At 44.0% G+C, this 22224-nt stretch overlaps 1 protein-coding gene across 1 annotated transcript in view; it reads right to left on the bottom strand.

Moving 5' to 3' along the window:
• The window catches only part of LOC132499575 (putative tetratricopeptide repeat protein 41), a 63526-nt gene extending 45036 nt beyond the window's left edge, over nucleotides 1-18490 (bottom strand). The window contains 10 exon segments of the mRNA XM_060114230.1: nucleotides 245-423; nucleotides 1516-1714; nucleotides 6941-7037; nucleotides 7119-7382; nucleotides 8332-8484; nucleotides 10478-10706; nucleotides 13858-14035; nucleotides 17704-17773; nucleotides 17775-18094; nucleotides 18097-18490. Coding sequence (XP_059970213.1) covers nucleotides 245-423; nucleotides 1516-1714; nucleotides 6941-7037; nucleotides 7119-7382; nucleotides 8332-8484; nucleotides 10478-10706; nucleotides 13858-14035; nucleotides 17704-17773; nucleotides 17775-18094; nucleotides 18097-18490 — 2083 coding nt within the window.
• Nucleotides 18491-22224: the final 3734 nt, after the last annotated feature.

Here is a 22224-nt window from a genome sequence, read left to right as displayed (position 1 = left end):
AGAAAGGAGAGAGAAAGAGCACTACTGACGCTTGAGAAGCAGCCACCGCAAGAGGGCAAAGAGGAGCCGTTTCAAATTTAATACTAACACTGCCTATCTTCAGAAATTGTTGGTTTAAGTGGTGGGAAGGAGGACTCCAAGGTCTGGTGGATTGATCAGAATGATGTGTGGAAACAGAACAGTAACTCTGGGCCACTCAATATCCCAGCAGAAAGGACTACTGAGACATCGCCACTCACTGTACCTGAGAGTGCACATCTCTTCCTCATTTTCTGGTACTGATCTGCTTTGATCTTGCCCACCGTGCGCAAATAGGCCTCAGTAGCATCATATCCAACTTCTGACAATACACTCCAGTAGTGGATGAGGTGTAGCCTTGTCCAGAAGCTCGGGCTTTGGGTCTTTGACATAAAGTCTGTGATACTTGTAACACAACGGATTAATGGAAGTCGCTGTAGTATTTCATGCCTTGAAGGCAGCTATTCTATTTACCACATCCCATTAGCCTCTTCATAAACTTCTGCACTATTATGACGTTAGTAGGTCACCAGATAAATACGAGCCTGTCACTCTTCAGCGGTCGAGGCCAATGCCCCTCCTCTGGCCAGGAGGCCCCTCCTCGGGTCAGGGTCCCTGAACCTGCCAGGCCGAGCCAGCCCCTCCCTCTTCCGAGCTTACCCAGGTCTGTGCCGTTGCTCTAGGGAAGCATTTACCACCATGGACAGCAATTCTCTGTCTCCACACCTTCCCTGCTAGATGGAAAGCACCTGAGGCCTGGAGCCATAGCTCATTCACTCCTGCATCGCCAGGGCCTGGAACAGCATGGGAGACAGAGAGGGTCAGTGAGAGATGTTTGCTGAATGAAGGCACAGGAGGACAAGAAAGAAGGCGAAGGAAGGCAAGGGAGAGGGGTGCAGGGGAAGAAAAGGAAAGAAGGAAGGGAAGGAGCTAGGAGGGTCTAGCGGAGAACATGGCCACTCCTTTATCCTCACTCGACTGCTAGTCCTCCTCTGCCCAGAATGCGTCTTATCTTTGAGAGGAATCCAGTGGGAGTCAGGAAAGGAAAAGAACGCTCTGCAGCGCCAGATGATCAAGTGGAGTAAGCCCAGGGATCCATCGGCCATAGCAGTTGATGTCAAGGGATGGTCCAGTCCGAATGAATGAACCGGTGTCGAATGAATATATGAATGGACACGTCTTGCTCAAGGGAACCATGGATACCTCAGTGCAGCGCTTAGCAAAAGGAAAAGCGAAATCTGCCGAACACGATATAAAAGAGAGACTTGGGGCTTCCCTGGTGGCACAGTGGTTGAGAGTCCGCCTGCCGATGCAGGGGACACGGGTTCGTGCCCCGGTCCGGGAAGATCCCACATGCCACGGAGTGGCTGGGCCCGTGAACCATGGCTGCTGAGCCTGCGCATCTGGAGCCTGTGCTCCGCAACGGGAGAGGCCACAGCAGTGAGAGGCCCGCGTACCGCAAAAAAATAAAAAATTAAAAAAAATAAAGAGACTTACCTAGGACTTGAGAGAAAGCTGCACAAATCCTTCCAGCAGCCGCTCATCTTCATGTGCCAAGGCAGCTCTTGATACACTCTCCAGAAAGCCGTTTGCCTTTGGAAGTATTTGACCAAGATTTGGTGGAAATGTGCTCTCTTGTGATTCGTTGGGTTCTGAAAGGCATATGGACCGTTCTCTCTGGCGGGAGTGGTTACACCTATTTAAAAATCAGTTACAGTTACTTTGCTATACAGCAGAAATTAACGCAACATTGTAAATCAACTACACTCCACTAAAATTATTTTTAATTAAAAAAAAATTTTAATAAAATAAAAATCAGTTACAGTAGAACACATCTGACTTTTTAGCCTATGAAGACACTATAGCAAACAGATAGCTCAGCGGCCATAATTAGAGACGACAAAAGTCAAGGTAGCTGGAAAAAAAACTGAAATGTTAAAAATGTATCCTCTTATAAGGCAGTCAGAATTCATCAAAGAATCAGTTACAGCTATGATCGCTGACCTAGACTCTGAGAAACTTTGTGAGCATGTTGACTTTTCATGTTGTCTGCCCCCTCCCCCAAGGAAATATTTGTAACCTACCTTTCAGTTTTAAATATACACCATGGTTACTGCTTACATAAGCACTTTGAAATATCTGAGGGCATGCATTTTGGAGAAGTTAATCTGCTGCCTGCATCTCATATAGGGCAAGGGGTAGCTGAGCAAATTGAAAGCAAACTGGATTTTGGAGCCAAGATTACTGTACTGCATTTCCAAAGAGAAATTGTTCCAGTAGATCATAATACCCAGAAACAACCTTCTCTAAAACAAAAGGGTTTTGCTTAATTCAGTCTTGGTGACATATATTCTTGAAAACTGAAATAGAAGTATTTTTAATTTCCTGCTTGACACTTTTTCTTGCAAGACAAATGGGATGCACAGCTGGATGACACGCTAAGCCCAGCTCTTCAGAAGAAATATAACAAAAAGGGAGCCCATTGTTCAAATTACCATTCTGCATTTCCACTGAAATGAATTTTAGGTCATCTATCCACTTGGAGAGGCGCCGTGCTAGCTGGTCTAAAATGTGCAGATTTGCCCAGATGCCATGTGTGGTGCTTAAAAGACAACTCCCCTCCCCCAAAGGGTGGGGCAAACGCATTTTGTGGGTAGTAAATTGGTAAAGTGGGTGGGGAATGAGAGAAAAAGAGAACTGGGACAAATATGACCCTGACTCCAAAATTTGGAGAGTTAAACACAATGCTTAAAGTATACAAGAACATTTTCGTACCGAACACTGCATATAATGTTATCTTTTTACAACATAACCTCTTGAGGAGGATATGGAAACCCCTCTGCTGGTTAATTTTACATGTTCACTAACTAGGCTAAGGGGGGCCCAGATAGCTGGCAAAACTTTACCTCTGGGTGTGTCTGTGATGGTGTTTCTGGAAGAGATAAGCATTTAAATTGGTAGACTGAATAAAAAAGATTGCCAGCCCTCACCAATGCCAGTGGGATGAGGGTCTGAATAGAAAAAAAAGCAGAGGACAGGCGAATTTACTCTCTGCTTGAGCTGGAACATTGTTTGCAGCCTTGACCTCCTTTCAGAGTATCAGGGTCCATGCCCCACTTCTCGAGAACTACTAACAGTATTATTGCTTGAGAGCCATGGCCGCTGAGCCTGCGCGTCCGGAGCCTGTGCTCTGCAAGGGGAGAGGCCACAGCAGTGAGAGGCCCGCGTACCGCAAAAACAAAACAAAACAAAACAAACAAACAAAAAATCTACGAACGATAAATGCTGGAAAGGGTGTGGAGAAAAGGGAACCCTCTTGCACTGTTGGTGAGAATGTAAATTGATACAGCCACAATGAAGAACAGTACAGAGGTTCCTTAAAAAACTAAAAATAGAACTACCATATGACCCAGCAATCCAACTACTGGGCATGTACCCTGAGAAAACCATAATTCAAAAAGTGTCATGTACCACAAGGTTTACTGCAGCTCTATTTACAATAGCCAGGACTTGGAAGCAACCTAAGTGTCCATCGACAGATGAATGGATAAAGAAGATGCGGCACATATATACAATGGAATGTTACTCAGCCATAAAAAGAAACGAAATTGAGCTATTTGTAAGTGAGGTGGATGGACCTAGAGTCTGTCATACAGAGTGAAGTAAGTCAGAAAGAGAAAAACAAATACCGTATGCTAACACACATATATGGAATCTAAGAAAAAAAAATGTCATGAAGAACCTAGGGGTAAGACGGGAATAAAGACGCAGACCTACTAGAGAATGGACTTGAGGATATGGGGAGGGGGAAGGGTAAGCTGTGACAAAGTGAGAGAGTGGCATGGACATATATACACTACCAAATGTAAAACCGATAGCTAGTGGGAAGCAGCCACATAGCACAGGGAGATCAACTCGGTGCTTTGTGACCACCTAGAGGGGTGGGATAGGGAGGGTGGGAGGGAGGGAGTTGCAAGAGGGAAGGGATATGGGAACAGATGTATATGTATAACTGATTCACTTTGTTATAAAGCAGAAACTAACACACCATTGTAAAGCAATTATACTCCAATAAAGATGTTTAAAATACATATATATATATATATATATGTGCTTGATTGCATGGACTCCCCCTTCACCAAAATCACATATATACTGACCTTCCCCCCTACCTCTTCAGAGCAGTTTCTCAGAGCTATCTGAAATGCTGTCTCCTGGGCTATAGTCCTCACTTTGCCCCAAATAAAACTTAACTCGCAACTCTCATGTTGTGCAGTTTTTTGAAGTCGACAGTTACCACCTACATTGTCACGGCTCCATCTGTGTCAGCTACGGTTACCAACTGGCAAGCCTGCCAGTTATGACGCTTGGCATTTCTGCTGAGCAGTGTTTATTCAGATTTCCAACATCAGATTTGCACGTATGGGTGTGAGAGGGTTTTCTGTATGGTTGCTGTCCTGCCACACAGTCACACACGCATGAGCCAGCCACTCATTACTCACCTGACTCTCAGATTTTTTCCACTGTAGCTGGATTTCCCACTGGATCAACCAACTCTAAAGAGATTCTTAAGACCACAGAGAGAAATGACAGCAAGGTCTACCATTCAAAATTGATTTCCTATGCTAGGAATGGGGAATGAGCCCCAAATATCTGCGATCTTTCAGCAGAGACAGCTGTTCAGACCCAACTGCACAAGCTTCCTGCGAGGTTTACCACAGTTTAACCAAGCTCTTCCCGTACCTGTGGCTGAGCTCCCGGGGCCTGAGTGGGTGTGTCAGTGGGCAGCAATGGGAGGAAGAAAGTCACCTGGAAAAGGAGCAGTCCCTGGAGAGGAGGACCGGGCTTTCCTGCACAATCCTGGAGACGCTGGGAAAGCCAAGGGCACAGCCGTGGGTGGTTCCACCTGAATGATTCTTCCCTGGGCACAGAGACCTTGTTTCCACCTCCTTGCAGGTGGGGGAGGGCACAGTAAACTTGAAGTTAACTTTCTTTGCAGAAATGCAAACTCTAGAGCAAAACAATGGGACAGGACGATATGCTGCAGCACCAAACCACGTGTCTTTCATTCCCAGCATCTTCTGCTTCTCTCTCCGCAGTCCTACCTCCCCATCACTGCTGCATTCTAATTCACTTAGAAGAAGGTTGTTACAGCAGAAATGAAGACAGAAAAACTCAGGTTCCAAGAGACTTCTGAAGCTCATGGTAGAGTCAATGGCTCACGAGAACAAGCTTGGGCTCTCGAAAGCCTGATTACTGAATATCAAAAGACAGATTCCTGGCCAACTCCTGGAATATATACATATTTTTTAACCACAAACAACAGACTCAGACAATTACAGGAAGATCTAAAGATTTTTTTTTCCCACACAGGAAGAAAAGAGATTTTGCTGAACTCAGAAAGGTGTTAAAAAAGAGACAGAGACACACAGAGAGAGAGAGAGAGAAAGCAATGAAGTTGCATAAGTGGTTTTCTGAGAAGGGGCCTGTGCCCTCCCCTGAACCCAAGGTAGCTTGCAGCAGGGAGAGATTGGCCTCTGGATGCTTCTGAGACCCGATAGTAGGGAGGACCTGAGCTCTGCTTCCCATCGGAAGCCTGGAAGGCAGCAGCTTTGCAGATTTCCCAATGCCACCAGGAAGAACCAGAGAGGAGAAGTGGCTGTGGGGACAATGGGGGAGACCATAGGGCCTGGGCCTCCAAGGGGTGCAGTGAGTGGTGACATTCTCTGTTGGGAATGTCGAGTACGTACAAGACTGTAGGCTCAAGAAGAGTGCAGAAGGGAGCTGAGGGGTGTGCACGAGGATGAGGGAACATGGCAGCAGATGGCAGCACAGATGGAACAACCCAAGAACAGACGCGACCACAGGAATCCCCGAGGATGCCAAAAATGGGGGCACTTCGGTGTCTGTGGACCATGTGGAGCCACAACCACCTTGGTGGAAGATGGCAGGAACAGATGACAACCAAGGACACCCAGCACCAAGGCCCTCAGATCTAAGCACAACCCAACAGGGACACAGCAAGGTCACAAAGCCTCACTTGACTGAAAAAAATCCTGAATTGGCTGAAAACAAACTAAACTGATGAGATTAACCTGAATTAACCTAGTTTCTGCCATCAGTGGGGCTGTAGGCTCAAAAGAGAGATTAAATTGAAGTACAGAAATAATAAAGGCTCATTCCTTAGACCTCTGAGAAATGTCACTGAAATTTGTACTTAATACATCTCTCCTTACAATCAATACACACACCTCCCTAGATAGGGCTGCCAGGTTTAGCAAATAAAAATATAGAGCCTCCAGCTAAATCCAAATTTCAGGTAAACAATAAATCAATTTTTGGCATAAATATATCCCATGGAATATTGGGCATATACTTATACTCAAGATTATTTGTTACTTATCTGTAATTCAAACAATTTTTTTTAAAATTCTATTTATTTATTTATTTATTTATGGCTGTGTTGGCTCTTCGTTTCTGTGCGAAGGCTTTATCTAGTTGTGGCAAGTGGGGGCCACTCCTCATCACGGTGCACAGGCCTCTCACTATCGCAGCCTCTCCCGCTGCGGAGCACAGGCTCCAGACGCGCAGGCTCAGTAATCGTGGCTCACGGGGCTAGTTGCTCCGCGGCATGTGGGATCCTCCCAGACCAGGGCTCGAACCCATGTCCCCTGCATCGGCAGGCAGACTCCCAACCACTGCGCCACCAGAGAAGCCCTCAAACAATTTTTAGTATAAGTATTTCCCATGCATTATCTGGGATTCACTTATACTAAAAGGTTATTGATTGTTTGTCTGAAATTCAAATTTAACTGGGCATCCTGTACTTTCTCTGACAATCCTCTCCCTAGACCCTCCTCCCCGGGTGGAGTCTTTCTCCCTGTGGAATCGTACCAGGTTGTTAATACTGGCTAACGCCTACCTTCTCCTGAAGCCACAGTGTCTGAATTTGCCTTTTTTTGTTTCAAAGTCCAAGTATAGTCTTCAGTCCTGCGCTTCAGAATCAATTCCCAGAGCTCCTGAATGGGGGCCACCCCCAAGTACTCCTTCAGACACTGAAACTCATTTCAGTAGATTCTGCATTCTTTCAGTTCATTTGCCAGGACTGTGAGTTTTAAAGGACTCAGGTTTGGTTTCTTCCTCAAGCTGTGTCTGTTCTGTCGGAAGGGGTCTTTGCTGGGAAGGGGGAGATACTGTCTAAAGATATGTAGTTTCACTTCTTCATCTTCTGTGCTGATGAGCTCCACCGTCCTCACGTCTGGGCGGGCACACAGCGACTTGTAGGACAGGCTGGAGGAGACAGTGCTTATGATACACTTGCAATGAAGAGACAGCAAGCCTGGCAGCCAGGAAAGGTCTTTTGCCTGATGGAAACAGTCAAAGACAGTTGAAAATGTCACGACTTTAAAACTACTTTGCTGATGGTTTTTAAACTTAAGAGTAGGTGGTGGAGAAAAAGGAACCCTCCTACGCTGTTGGTGGGAATGTAAATTAGCACAGCCACTATGGAGAACAGTATGGAGGTTCCTTTAAAAACTAAAAATAGGGCTTCCCTCGTGGCGCAGTGGTTGAGAGTCCGCCTGCCGATGCAGGGGACACGGGTTCGTGCCCCAGTTTGGGAGGATCCCACATGCCGCGGAGCAACTAAGTCCATGTGCCACAGCTACTGAGCCTGCACCCTAGAGCCCACGTGCTGCAACTACTGAAGCCCACGTGCCTAGAGCCCGTGCTCTGCAACGAGAGAAGCCACCGCAATGAGAAGCCCGCACACCACAACGAAGAGTAGCCCCCACTCACTGCAACCAGAGAAAGCCCGTGTGCGGTAACGAAGACCCAACACAGCCATACATACATACATACATACATACACATACATAAATGGAACTCCTTGTTGGTCAGGGCTGCTACCAGAGTCTGGAGTAACAGGGCGAGGAAACCTGTAAGTAGGAAAAGCGGTGGCTCTACTTTGACCTGTGAAGCCTGTCACAGCGGGGATGTCAGCTGCAGGGCAGGCAAGGGCACTTGGTTTGGGAGAGCTGGATACGGGTGGGCGGGCAGTTCTCCTCTGCTAGATCCCTTTATCCTGGCCAGCGAGGGTGTGGATGGGGAGCAGAAATGTCAGCTTCACCCAGGGGCATTTTAGCATCCCCACTAGGGAGGCGCCCAGGCTCACGGCCCACGCAGGAGCTGCAGCTGTGGACAGCTGAGGCAGGCACGGGAAAATGCTCTCTGCAAAGAAGCTGAATCTGCTCGTGACCGCCCAGGCCCAGCTGTGCTCTCAGCAGCGGCTCCTCCTCCCCTGCCCGCGTCTACCTCCCCGGTGGGGGGAAAAGCCAGCTTTGTAGCCAAGGCAGTGATGCTAAATGATGCTGGAGCCAGCCGGCCCTGCTTGCCCGGGCTTCCTCCTGGGCTGCCGTGTAGCAGGAGCTGCAAACTCTCTTGCTTTCCATCCTTGCTCTCCTTAGTCTAGATAATGGAAAGGAGCTTCTTGTTCTCTCAGCAGTCCCCCACTCCCTGCCTCTTCCCCCAGCTCACTGAGGAATAATAATAATAACAACAATAATCATGGCAACTATGTGCCAGGGACCCGCCTAAGTTCTTTACATGTATTATCTGTTAATCCTCACACAGCTTTATGTAGCTACTATTAATCCCATCCCCATTTTAGAGATGAGACATTGAGGCACAGATTGCTGAAGTAAACTGCCCAAGATCGCACAGCTAGTAAGTAGTGGAGCCAGAACTGAAGTTCAGAACTACAGCCTTTCCAGTTAACAAGGGAGGGTTCTGCCTGGCTGTCAAGTTCTCACAGGCTGTTCCTGATTTTATTTAGCTTTATCAGCTTAAAGATCTGTTTGTTTGGAAGATAGCAACTGTTTTTATTAGGAGCTTTTGTGCCTAAAAAGACACTCATTGGGCTTCCCTGGTGGCACAGTGGTTGAGAGTCTGCCTGCCGATGCAGGGGACACGGGTTTGTGCCCCGGTCCGGGAAGATCCCACATGCCGCGGAGCAGCTGGGCCTGTGAGCCATGGCCGCTGGGCCTGCGCGTCTGGAGCCTGTGCTCCGCAACGGGAGAGGCCACAACAGTGAGAGGCCCGCGTACCCGAAAAAAAAAAAAAAAGACACTCATTAAAATAACAATTCACTTCGGAAATAAAATCATAATTTGGCATGTGCAGTTGAGCTGATATCATCAGCTTGGCCAGACTGAACGCCTTTGGGGTGTGCCTGAGTGGGATTAGTAGCTTCCTTTTAGAACGAGGCACACCTGCTGCTACTGATTTTGGTTTTACCCACTTGACACACCCTGAGAAACGCAACCACTGAGAACTCACGCCTACGTGTTCACTTTACTCACAGACAACGCCCCTCCACACACACACGGAAGGAAGCTCAAATATCTGTCCCTTCCTACAGAAATGATATACGTCCATCAACACTCCCCAGGGGCCTCACACGCTCACTCAGCACCCAGAGGTGCACGTGGGTACAAGCCCCAGGTGAGAAGGGATGAATTCTCCAAAGCAGGCAGAGTCAGACACATACAAATACACATGTAAATACACAGCAGTCACCTAATAATAATATGTAATACTTATTGGTGCTTTCTATATGCTAAGTGCTGTGCTAAGTCTTTGTTTCTCATACCGTATCACAGTTCATCCTCTCGGCTACCTATACGACACGGTTTTTTCTTATTATCCACATTTTACAAATGGGAAAATTGAGCCAGAGAGTTAAAATCACTTGCCCAAGATCACACAGCTAACAGAAGTGGTCAGGCTCCCCAGCTGCTCCTAGAACAGAGGTAGATCCCACATGATTGTTCTCTCTCCCCGTGTGTACCTTGTACCTTCAATATCTCACGTCCGAAGCAGAACTCTCGATTCCCCTCGAAACCCGCTGCCTCCTCAACGTTGTCCCACTTCAGTGAACAGCCCTCACCGTCCATCTAGTTTATTTAAGTCCTCCTTCAGGTACTTATTCAAATGTCCTTTTCTCAGTGAGGCTTTCCCAGACGACACTTTCAAAATCCTAACAGTTCTTATACATACACATTGCCTGCTTTCAGTTCTTATACATACACATTGCCTGCTTTCTTTCTCTGATTTTTCTTCGTAGAACGTACCATCATCAAACATTCTGTATTTTTTATTTAGTTAACTCTTTGTCTTCCTCCCCTCTCCAATAACAGGAGAACTCCATGAAGGTAAGGACTTCTGTCCATTTTGTTCACTGTTGTATCCCCACTGGCACATAAGGTACTCAACTATCTGGGGAAGGAAGGAAGGAAGGGAGGGAGGGAGGGAGGGAGGGAAGAAAAATTTAATTCTGTGAGTGGAAGAGGTGGGTAGATACATAGGCAAGACTATACAGGATTTAGATTGGAACAAGAGAAAAACAGCCACATGGGCAGAAGACAGAATAATTTAAAATTTTTCTGAATGAATTTCAAAGTTTGATTCCATTACCATAGCTTTTGTACTGTAATTCTGTGATGAAGTAATGTATCACCAACATGATGTCACTGCTTTCACAGGCGCTGCCCACAAAATGAGGGAGCAGCAACACATCTGGATGTTTCTTTCTGAAATAGTTCACCCAGTTGGCAATCAGACTGGACTTCCCACAGCCATATTCTCCAGACAAGAGCACAATAGACCTGTAAGTTGGAAGAGGATTTATTCTGAAAAATAAAGACAGAAAGTGTAGTCAAGAATAATTACAAAAAAAGAGAGAGAGGGAGGGAGAGAAGGAGGGAGGGAGGGAAGGAGGAAGGGAAAATATTCCTGCATACGTTTGTCTCTAAGAGATAGGACATTCTAGTCTCTCAACTGTGACCTCAGTGGGCTCCAAATAAGCCATTCATCCTCTGGGCTTCAGCTCTGTCCTATGTAAAAGTAGGAGGGTGGAAAGATGGTAACCTCAGAAGGCTCTTCCACCTACCACAGACTCTAGGGTTGTCCAATATGAACCTGGGGTTACATCAAGGGCCCAACCTGCCCAAAGGCCCAGGGCAGGAGACTACCCAACCAGGAGAGAATAAAAAATTGAAACACCCACATGCCAAGAATTCCCATAATCCTGATGACCATGACATTAGGAATTCAACAAAATGAACATAATTGTTAGTTACTCACTGAAAAGTAGCCCACTGCTCTATGGGGGTGTTTTGGCTTGTAGTAATGAATAAATATGATTTCTCTGAACTGGCGTGAGCACAACTTGTCCTGTTGCTTAAATTTTTTCAGTGAAAAGCTTCTGGAAATGCAGAGGAGTCCCAGGTCCATGAGTATCACTGCATAAAGACTCCAGCCCTGTTCCTCACGTAATTTAATAAATATGTGTCTAGTGATTTTTCATTGATGTAAGTTCCAAGTGGGCACTTACCAGGCTTACCTAACTCACTACTGGATAGTTAGTGACTGGCACAGTACCTGATCATAAATTGTTGATTGAGTGAATGAAATAAAATAAACAAACCTGACACTCAGGTTCAGCAAAGCAAGAGGATCAGTCTGAAAACCTATCGGAATAGAAAACCTATAGCAGGATCATTACATAGGAGTTACTCCATAAGGATTCCATCTCCAGACTATGAGTTAGGAATCAATGCCTTATTGCTTTAGTCATTTCACCATCAAATTTGAATGGCAGGATTGGATTGGATTTGATGCCCCACTTTCACCTTTGCCCTCTTTCAGTCTCTCCTCAGCCAAGCCACCAGAGTGAACTTATCAAATGTCATATAGGTCACTGCCCTGCTCAAAAGAAGTAAAAGTCTAAGTCTTTACAATGATGCATGAGAACAGACAAGACCCTCCTCTCATCCCTTACATCTCCAACCTCACCCCATCACCCTCCCTACAGCTCTGACTTCCTTCCAGCTGTCTGGCCTCCCTGCCGTTCCTCCAGCCTCAGGACCCCTGTGTTTGCTGTTGCCTCTGTCTGGAATACTCTTCCAACTCATATTGGCAAAGCCTGCTCCCTCACCTGCTTCTAGCAGTTACCCAAATGCCACCTTCTCTCCTGCCAGATGGCCTATTCCCTTTCAGGGTTTCATTTTGCTCCATAGCACTTACAGACATCTAGCCTACTACATATTTTCCATATGTATCATGTCTGTTGCATGTCTCCATAATATAAGCTCCATGGAGGCAAGGATGTTTGTCTTTTGTTCACTGCTGTATCCCCTGTGTCTAGAACATGTTTGGGCACTTAGCAGGTAAAAACCAATGAAGGAAAAATACAAATATAATATACCCCCATAAATAAGGTAGGGTCTTAATGATTTCTTCTCAAGAACAAATAGAAAATGAAAACATTGCAAAGCAAACTGTGGCTCCCTTCAAAAGAGAAAAAAAAGAGAACGCTATTGCTCTAGATGGTTGGTTATTAAGAAAATGCTTTGGAACTCCAAACGAACACCCTTTTCTGTCAGCTGCACACACTATTCAGGAACTTACAATACAAAGTGTTGTTTCCAAATGGCAAAGCCCTGCTTCCACACAGCTAATCTCAAAGGACTTATTTAATTGTTGTGTTTTAACTGGGCACAACTGGAGTTGTGTAATTGCAATAAAATTTATTGAATGTCTCATCCACTCTGAAATACTTAAAATTATAACCTAAGTGAGATATAATTCACATACCAAAAAAGTCCACCATTTTAAAGTATACAGTCGGCTTTAGTATCCTTAGTATATAGTAAATATCACCACTATCTAAGTCCAGACCATTTTCAGGACCCCAGAAAGAAACTCCAGACCCATTAGGGGTCATGTCCCGGTTTCCCTCTACTCTCATCCCCTGACAGCCACTAACCTACTCTCTGTCTCTATGGACTTGCCTATTCAAACCTAAGATTTTTCACAGATGACATATATTTCATACTCTTATAGTTTCAAAAACCTTGACTGAGCGCCATGTTGTTTTAACCAATTAAATTGTCTTCCTCTTGGCATGGGTTCCCAGAACCACAAGAATGTTGGTAGCTCTGCCCATCATAGTGGGTGCTGAGACCAGGGCAGACATGGTGGAGCACAGCCCTGAGCCACCCTAGCCACTGTGGGTGTATTTCAAATCCCCAAACTCTCACAGAATAAATGAGATCTGTAATAAGAACTGGAGGATGAGGATGGAAGAAAATAAAATGATCCCAAGAATCTCCCTATTTCTAGGGTTGAGACTGGAAAGGACACCACAGACAAACCCAATTCTTTCCTCACGCCCCAGTCTCTTCATGCCTGTGGGTGGCGAACAGAGCATGTCAGCACCCAGAGTGGGAAAAGATATGGGGGTCTTAATCCAGACGACACTGGATAAAACAGTGAAGGAGTGCAAACTTTGGGTAAGATAACTCGATTCTCACAAACGCAAATAATGCGATGGCCCATAGTTGGCAATTAACAAGTATTGGCTGAATATCTTAATGTAATTAATAATGAGCTGATGATGTATGTGGAAGCTCTTTGTAAATTATACAATACTGTACAGATGCATTATTCGTATTTCCTAATCCAGTTTCTTCTCCTTAAAATCATTCCATCACTGACAGGAATGACTTAGACCAACTTTGATCTATGGGATTAAAAAAGAAGGCCAGCTCTCTGCCCTCCAGCATTTATAATCTTCTTAAGGAGACTGAAGGGAAGTAACTTGGCAGTTGCCGAGTGATATGTGATCAGGAGATTCTAACCTGGGGGTGACTTTTAGGGAGCCTCTCTTGCAGGCATGGATGGACATAGAAAGGGGGAAGTGAGGGAAGAAATTCCAAATTTGGGGGATCATATTCACTAAAGTCAGGCTGCTTTGCTTGGGATTTCCTGACATCTTACCTGAGAACTGATAAACTGGGGCCTGCTGCGGCATTATTAAAATCAAATTCCACATCCTTTAAGGCAAATCTTTCCAAGATTTCAAAGGTTCTGTTTGACTCCTTGGAAACAACAAACACTTCCTTGCACTTCTCAGTGAACTCTTCATGATAGAAACGTTCAAAGTTGTACTTGAAGTCTTTAGACACAAAAAGATATGTTTTAATACCTTAGATTTATAGTTTTATATTTTCCATTACACATGGTTATTATGAAACCCAGGAAAGTATCTCCCCTTCTTTGTCTATACCACCTTCTTTCTAAGTTAGCACCAAATTACACAGCCCATTCTACATTCTAATGAAAGGAAGCTATAGGCAAGCAATTTAATCTTAATGCTATTTGTACATGAAATCCTATGTAGGATTCCAAGTTATTTCATGACCTCAGAATGACCAAGGCAAAAAAAAAATTAGATTTGCTACATATATCTACATATATCCTCTTGTATTTTTAGATTGTTAGCTAAATATGAAGTTACCTAATTCAATCTCGTGGCATATGTGTATGTTTCTATCCATGGCAATGGTTGAGGGAGTGGGGTGTATTTTTAAGATAAGATGCCCAATGACAACCATGGGTACAGCTGCAACTCTGCCACTGGGCAAGTCCCTTAAATTCCCAGGTAAAATAAGTGGCAGGGCCAGACAACTGGATCTCTGAGACTCCTTCTAGTTTCAAGGCACTGTGTTTCTAAACTCATTGCCTAATTAAAGTCAAGGTGTTCTAGACTGCCAAAATGTCCTCCTGTCTCTGGAGACACGTACATCTCCCAGAGTTTGGGTGGGGTTTTTTTTTTTTTACATGTGGTGAGGCAGAAAAATGAACATCAGGTAGTTTAACCTGGTAAGGTCTCAAGCTATCTTATACCCCCATAGTTAACTGGGCTGCCTTGTGGTTCAGGTTAGGGCCAGAATAACCTAGAGGACCAACAGTTTGGCCAAGGTCAGCTTCAAATTTCAATATCTTAGACAGAATTGGAAATGATCCCACAGTCTAATGGATCTCTTTAGCTCACCTTGAACCTCACCCACTAGTCTCAGGCATCTCCAAGGACCTCAGAGTGCTTCTGAAGGTCAAGAGTATGAACTGAGGGTTTCCCTAGTGGCGCAGTGGTTGAAAGTCCACCTGCCGATGCAGGGGACACAGGTTCATGCCCCGGTCCAGGAGGATCCCACATGCCGCAGAGCGGCTGGGCCCGTGAGCCCTGGCCGCTGAGCCTGCGCGTCCGGAGCCTGTGCTCCACAAGCTGTGAGATTCTGGAACTATCTGAGTGATTAAAGGGTATTGAAGATCCAAAAGAAAACTAATTTAGCCTTTTTTCTGAAGATTTTGTAATAATCCATCCATTCTGTACCTTCTACTGCAGACATGTAGTCCATATATTACACATTCAAAACTAAAGTCTAAAACAAGCTAATATTTCAATAATAACCAAAAACAAAGACTAAGGAGAATACTATGGAGAAATAATCTGTCTCTAACCCAAATACACAGAAAGGCTTGATTCTTGAACATGTTAGTAAATATTAATGAATGCAGTTCAGATTGAGACTAGTCAAAGAATATCACTATTAACCATACTTCAGGTCTTAGCCAAATATATACTATATTCTTCCAGGACTCATTTTTTATGATTCATTCTCATTAGCCTAATATGTGACAGGCACTGTTTTTAGGTGCTTTACACACATTATTATACACATTACCTTGAGTTCAAGGTCGTTAATGCTAACTCAGTAAATAGAAGAAACCAAGGCTTACCAACATTACATCATTTTCTCAAAATCACAGAACTAGGAACTAAAAAATCTTGGACCTGAGAGCATTTCTGTTGTTGGACACTCTAAAACTCCGAGCTCATAGAAAATATTCAGGATATTTTGGGGCTGCCCAACTTCTATTCACCCTACCCCAATTCCTGTAACAGCCCCAGATTATCATTTGGGGCCCCACCTTGTCTCAACTCTCACTTCATGTTACTGTAGTGGGTCTGACTCCCTTCAGCCCCATGCGGGGCATAGGACCCAAGTTTAGCCAATCAGAGCATCACATTCTCTTGGCACCAGTGACTGAGTCAGATACAAACATATAGTCCAAGTCCGGCTAATCAGAGACAGAAAGACTTAATCCTAGCACTTTGAGCCATTCCTGCTGGACGTGAACCTGGAGCTGCTAGAGCCATCTTCCCTCCATTATGGAGGCGCCAAGGAGTTGAGGCAACATCAGGACAGCAGAGCCGTGCAGAGAAATAGTGAGAAACCAGGGCCTGGTAACCTCATTTGAGCCAGTGGATGAAGCCTGAGCTGAACACAGACCTAATCCTGGGCTTTAAAGTTATATAAACTAAAATTCCCTGTCTGTTGGAGCCAGTCCGAGTCCCTTTCAACCCAAAGAGTAACAATTGATACAATATTCTTTTCTAGGACTCCAAAATAATTTGGCTTGTAGGCAGAGTTTTGTTTGACCAGCACAGGTGGGATTTCATGCCCCACCCCCAACAATGGATGTGAATGACTTTAGGTGGGTCAACGCCCTCCCATTCAGTTGACTACAGATCCATCTGCCCCCTATCATATTAGAAGGACTATGCCTACCTGGTCCCTGAAAGCATTTGAGAATGCACCACCTGCATTTTGCACTCCCACATTAATTGGGCCCTTACAACGTAACTCACCATCTTTTTTGGGTCATTAAACCTTTTGAGAATCTGATCAAAGACACAGGGCAACTTCCTACCGCCCAAAACACACATCTGCATATAAACATTCTTTTTCATATAAATTTAGGGCATCACAGATCCCTCCCAAAGCCTCTCTAGGTGAAAAATCTCTGCCCTGCTCTGATGTTGTTCCTCCCTTTTTAATCTGTACATGTCCATGAGACACTATTTTCAGAATAAATGTAATCATTTCATTCAGAGGCAACAGGATGTCAGGAAGTGCTTCTAAAACTTTAATGGGCCTGCAACTCACCTGGTCATCTTTATTAAAATGCAAATTCTAATTCAATAGACCCAGAATGCATTTCTAGCAAGTTCCTAGGTGATGCCGAGGCTACTGGTGCATGGATCACTTACTCTCTGAGTAGTAAGTATGAAGGCAAACGAGCATGGATTTTGGAGTCAAAAGGACTTGGGTTCAGATCCTAGAATGATCCCTCACTGGTGAAGTGACATTAGGTAAGTCACTTAACTGCTACACAGCAGCTTTCATTTGTTCATCTGTAAAACAGGAATTATAGCACTTACCTTGCAGGGCTAAACCTTGAAGATTAAATGCGATAACATGCAAAAAGCACATGACAATTAATAAAAGTTCTCTCCTCTTTAGATGAGGATTTCTCAACCTTGGGATTATTGACATTTTGGGTTGGAAAATTCTTTATTATGAGGGGCAGTCCTGTGCACTGTAGGATGTTTAGCAGTGACCCTGACCTCCACCTGTTAGATGCCAGTAGTACACCCCCAACTGTGACACCAAAAATGTGACACCAAAGATGTAGCCAAAAGTCCCTTGGGGGCAAAATCAGCCCTGGTTGAGAACCTCTGCTCTATATCTACATGTTAACTGCCAGATATTTTAGGTCTTCTCTGAGCTCCTTGACTTACTAAATCCTCTTCCATGACCCACTATTTGCTCTCAGTTTCAAAAATCTTCAAATGAAGAATGCATGTTACAGGAATATGGTAATAACTTTAAATGCTTAAGGAATATTTTCAACCATTTAAAAATTCCTTTCACAAGGAAGACATACAAAACACATGGACCTATGACAATAGACTTAGCTATCTCCATATTTACTAACCTGTATTTTCCATCATTAAAGTGGCTGGGTAAAGTTTTTCTATCACCACCAACCAGTCCTTGAGAACCAGGCTCACCCAACTCATGGAGATCTCTGTACAACCTGACAGGTAGCCCTCTGCTAATAATCTTGGCCTTAAGCTTTCCAATCTTTAATTTTTCCTCATCGTTGATCAGAAAACCTGCGGACAGCATCTCCTCCTTTTCCTCATCCATAGGCTTCAGCAGCATGGTTCCCGTCCTAAAGTAAAAATACTGAAATTGAGACTCATTCAGAAATCCTGCTTGGATGATCTCTAACTCAATCAGACTGCAGTTGGGATTCTCCAGGACCCAAGGATAACAGTTTTTTGCAGCATCATAGAGATTCTGTTCCATTATGGATAAACTGACAAGTCAGTTGCCTTGGAGAACATGACAGGTGAGTAGTCAGGGAGAAAGTCCCCGTATGCCTGACCCAGCAAGCAGATAAAAAAGGGAAAGCAGCTGTTCATGCAGTCCAGACAGAGCTTCAGATGTTGCTAGTGGAAACAAAAATGTTGTCTAAACAGATTGAAGGGTAAGGGCACCTGGGCCTTCAACGCTGACCACCTCAGGTCCACAGCTTTGAAAGCCGCACCCCGGGAATTGCAGAATTCGCTCAGCTGAGGGAAGATGTAGGTTGCCAAATAGTCTCTCTCTTCCTGAAAATCATCCAGAGTCGAGCAGATGTAAGGCTGAATGGGTTTCCGGGGCTTTAAAAGGAATTGGGCAGACCTTTCTACATTCTCATTTGCCTCCTGGCTCATTTCACTTTGCTCAGAGATGACATCACCCTTAAAACAAAACAATTTTCATCCTGGTGCAGCCACTGACCTCCACTGCTTCTAGGACTTCCCCTTAATTATGTTCACTATAAACAGATTGAAATCCTTCCCCAGAATGCCTTCTTTCTTATAGATATTTGAAGGTGAGTGATGCCAACCAATGAACAGATCAGAGTTGAGACACAATCTAGTTTAAGTTAGGAGTGAAAAAGAAAAGAACACATTCTCTTTTAGGATTACAGGAAGTCCACGGTTCCTCTGTTTCCCCAAAGCTTTTGCTGAAGAGCTGAGAACCACAGGTGATGAGTGGGCACTGGTTACAAGGCTCTCCCTCTTTTCCTCAGCCCCCCCATTCCACCTTCCCAGTGTTCCGTTGGCCACCTGCTCCTTCTGCCACCCTGTGAATTTAAAAACTACACAAGGGGACTTGCTAAGAGTGTGAAAAGGGAGGCAAATGCAGAAAAGGAGCCTAGTGTATCCAGCAACAGAATAAGCCAAGACCCGTGACTGTGACCAGAAGCAAGAATGAAAATAGGTATGAAGTTGAGGTCAGGACAAGAGGAACAAATCAAAATATAATAAGGGCCAAGACCAGTAATGTACCTGGCACCTGAGAGGCAAAGAAGTCTGGATCTAAGAATCTGATGGAGTTCTGTGATCATTTTTATCTTAAGTTGTGCAGGCTCATACGACACTCCATTCACCTATATGCACTGGGAATTCAATTCCACTGACCTAATGGAAAAACACACGCCCTCCAACAATGATGTAGATATGCTTGCACCTTGCTCAGAAGCAAAATATTCAATGAAAACTACTTAGCTTTATGAGCTTTTTCTTTTTCTTTTTTTTTTTTTTTTTTTGCTGTACGCAGGCCTCTCACTGTTGTGGCCTCTCCCGTTGCAGAGCACAGGCTCCGGATGCGCAGGCTCAGCGGCCATGGCTCACGGGCCCAGCCACTCCGCGACATGTGGGATCTTCCCGGACCGGGGCACGAACCCGTGTCCGCTGCATCGGCAGGCGGACTCTCCACCACTGCGCCACCAGGGAAGCCCAAGAGCTTTTTCTTGATGCAACTTATTTCCATACCAAATGTTGCTTTATTGGTTATGTTTGTTGCTTTCACCTATAGAGAAACATACCGTGTTATCACGTATAGGGCAATTTTCCATCAAGACCACCTGACAAGAATATAGTAATACATTACCTTTAAAAAAAAAAGTGTTGGGCTTCCCTGGTGGCGCAGTGGTTGCGAGTCCGCCTGCCGATGCGGGGGACACGGGTTCGTGCCCCGGTCCCGGAGGATCCCACATGCCACGGAGCAGCTGGGCCCATGAGACATGGCCGCTGAGCCTGCGCGTCCGGAGCCTGTGCTCCGCAACGGGAGAGGCCACAACAGTGAGAGGCCCACGTAATGCAAAAAAAAAAAAGTGTTAACCCTTTTGCATTTAATTGTCACAATAATCCTACGATAGATAATATTACCACCCTACTTTACTGATGAAGAAACAAAAGTTCAGACAGGATAAGCAACGTGTCTAAAGGTACCTGGCTAGTAAGTGAAGAGCTAGGATCTAAAAGCAGGTCAGCCTGACTCCAGGACACATACATTATACTGCCTCCATATAATAGAGATAAGACTCTAGGTCTTGAAGATACCACAAATCATTGGGTACAAAACACCTATGCAATAATGATACTGTAATAAATAGGCGACAATTTGAAAAAAATTAATTTAATTTAATCTCACACAAACAAAATCTAAAAGATGACAGAATAGGCATCATGGACACCTTATTAATAGACTTTTCACCTGCCATGTAGGAGGCTAGAATTAGATTATCAGACCTTGAAAACATTCATGTTTTCCTATTCCCAAATGATAAGAGGTAGTAATTTCTATCTTGGTCTCTACCAGGTCCCCAACACCTAGTATAAGGACTGGCTCAGAGTAGGTGACAGGTAAATAATTGTTGAATGAAAGAATTTAATGTAAGTTTTAAATGAAAAGAAAACATAATTAAATATTTATCAAACCTGGAAAGGACTTCCAAAACTTATAAGCTGTAGAAGAAATCACAAAAGAATAGATAATAACTACATTTTAAAAATACTTAGGGACTTCCTTGGCGCAGTGGTTAAGAATCCACCTGCCAATGCAGGGGACACAGGTTTGATTCCTAGTCCAGGAAGATCCCACATGCCATGGAGCAACTAAGCCCATATGCCACAACTACTGAGCCCATGCTCTAGAGCCTGCGAGCTGCAACTACTGAACCTGTGGGCCACAACTACTGAAGCCCGCATGCCTAGAGCCCGTGCTCAGCAACAAGAGAAGCCACAGCAATGAGAAGCCCTCACACCGCAATGGAGAGTACCTCCCACTCGCCGCAACTAGAGAAAGCCCACGTGTGCAGCAATGAAGACCCAACACCGCCAAAAATAAATAAATAAATACATTCATTAAAATAAAAAAATAAAAATAAAAATACTTAAAGGCAAACAACAGACTTTAAAAATATTTGCCACAAATAAATTTATCTTTATTCTAAGAAAAATACTGATATTCTAGTTGACATATAAGCAAAAGATACAAACAGATCAAAAGAAAAATAATACAAGAATACATAAAGCATATTTAACCTTTCCAGAATTCAAAGAAATTTAAAAGTAAGCAATGATACAGATTTTTTTAAGTACACAGTTATCTAAATATTGGTGAAATTTATACCTCACATATATCTATGGAATTGTAAACTGGTAATTCTGGAAAGCCATTAGAAGATATATTTGGAAAGTAAATGGCAATATACTTCAAAATATATTAAAGTGTTTTTAATTTTTGACTCAATGATTCTACTTTCTGGGAATCACTCCAAGGAAATAATCAAAATAGTGAGAAACTATAGTCATTAGATGTTCATTGTTTATGATAGAAAAAATAGTAAAAGAAAGAAAACTAAATGGTCTCCACAAAGGACATAACTAAGAGGATAAAAGTATAGCCACTGATGGCAAGTGGTACATATATTAAAAAGACAGTTACAGACTTCTGCTTCCAGCCATGATAAAATAACAAGGACTAGACTTACCTATCCTCTTCAAAAAATTAGAAAACTGGACAAAATATATGAATTAGCTGTTTTCAGACATTATACATCAGGCAGTACAGAAGTGTGTGATCCCAGAGAGAAGTAAACTAGAGGAGCTATATTATTATCAGAAAAAGTAGACTTCAGAACAAGTGTTACTAGGAATAGAAAGTGACATTACATAATGATAAAGTAGTCAGTCTACCAAGAAGACATAATAATCCTAAGTGTGTAGGCACCAAACAACAGAGCTTCAAAATACACAAAGCAGGGACTTCCCTGGTGGCACAGTGGTTAAGACTCCATGCTCCCAATGCAAGGGACCCAGGTTCGATCCCTGGTCAGGGAGCTAGATCCCACATGCATACCGCAACTAAGTGTTCACATGCCACAGCTAAGAGGCTGCATGCCGCAACTAAAGAGCCGGTGAGCTGCAACTAACGAACCCACGAGCCGCAACTAAGGAGCCCACCTGCTGTAACTAAGACCTGGTGCAACCAAATAAATAAATGGATATTTTTTTAAAAAAACTTAACAATCACATATTAAAAAAAAATACACAAAGCAAAACTGGTAAAATGAAAGGAGAAATAGATACACCCTTAATACAGTTAGAGACTTCAA

The sequence above is a fragment of the Mesoplodon densirostris genome, chromosome 11, assembly GCF_025265405.1.
Source record: "Mesoplodon densirostris isolate mMesDen1 chromosome 11, mMesDen1 primary haplotype, whole genome shotgun sequence".
NCBI classification, from domain to species: Eukaryota; Metazoa; Chordata; class Mammalia; order Artiodactyla; family Ziphiidae; genus Mesoplodon; species Mesoplodon densirostris.
Note: the sequence above shows the minus strand (reverse complement) of the source record. Positions and strands in the feature narration are given on the sequence as shown.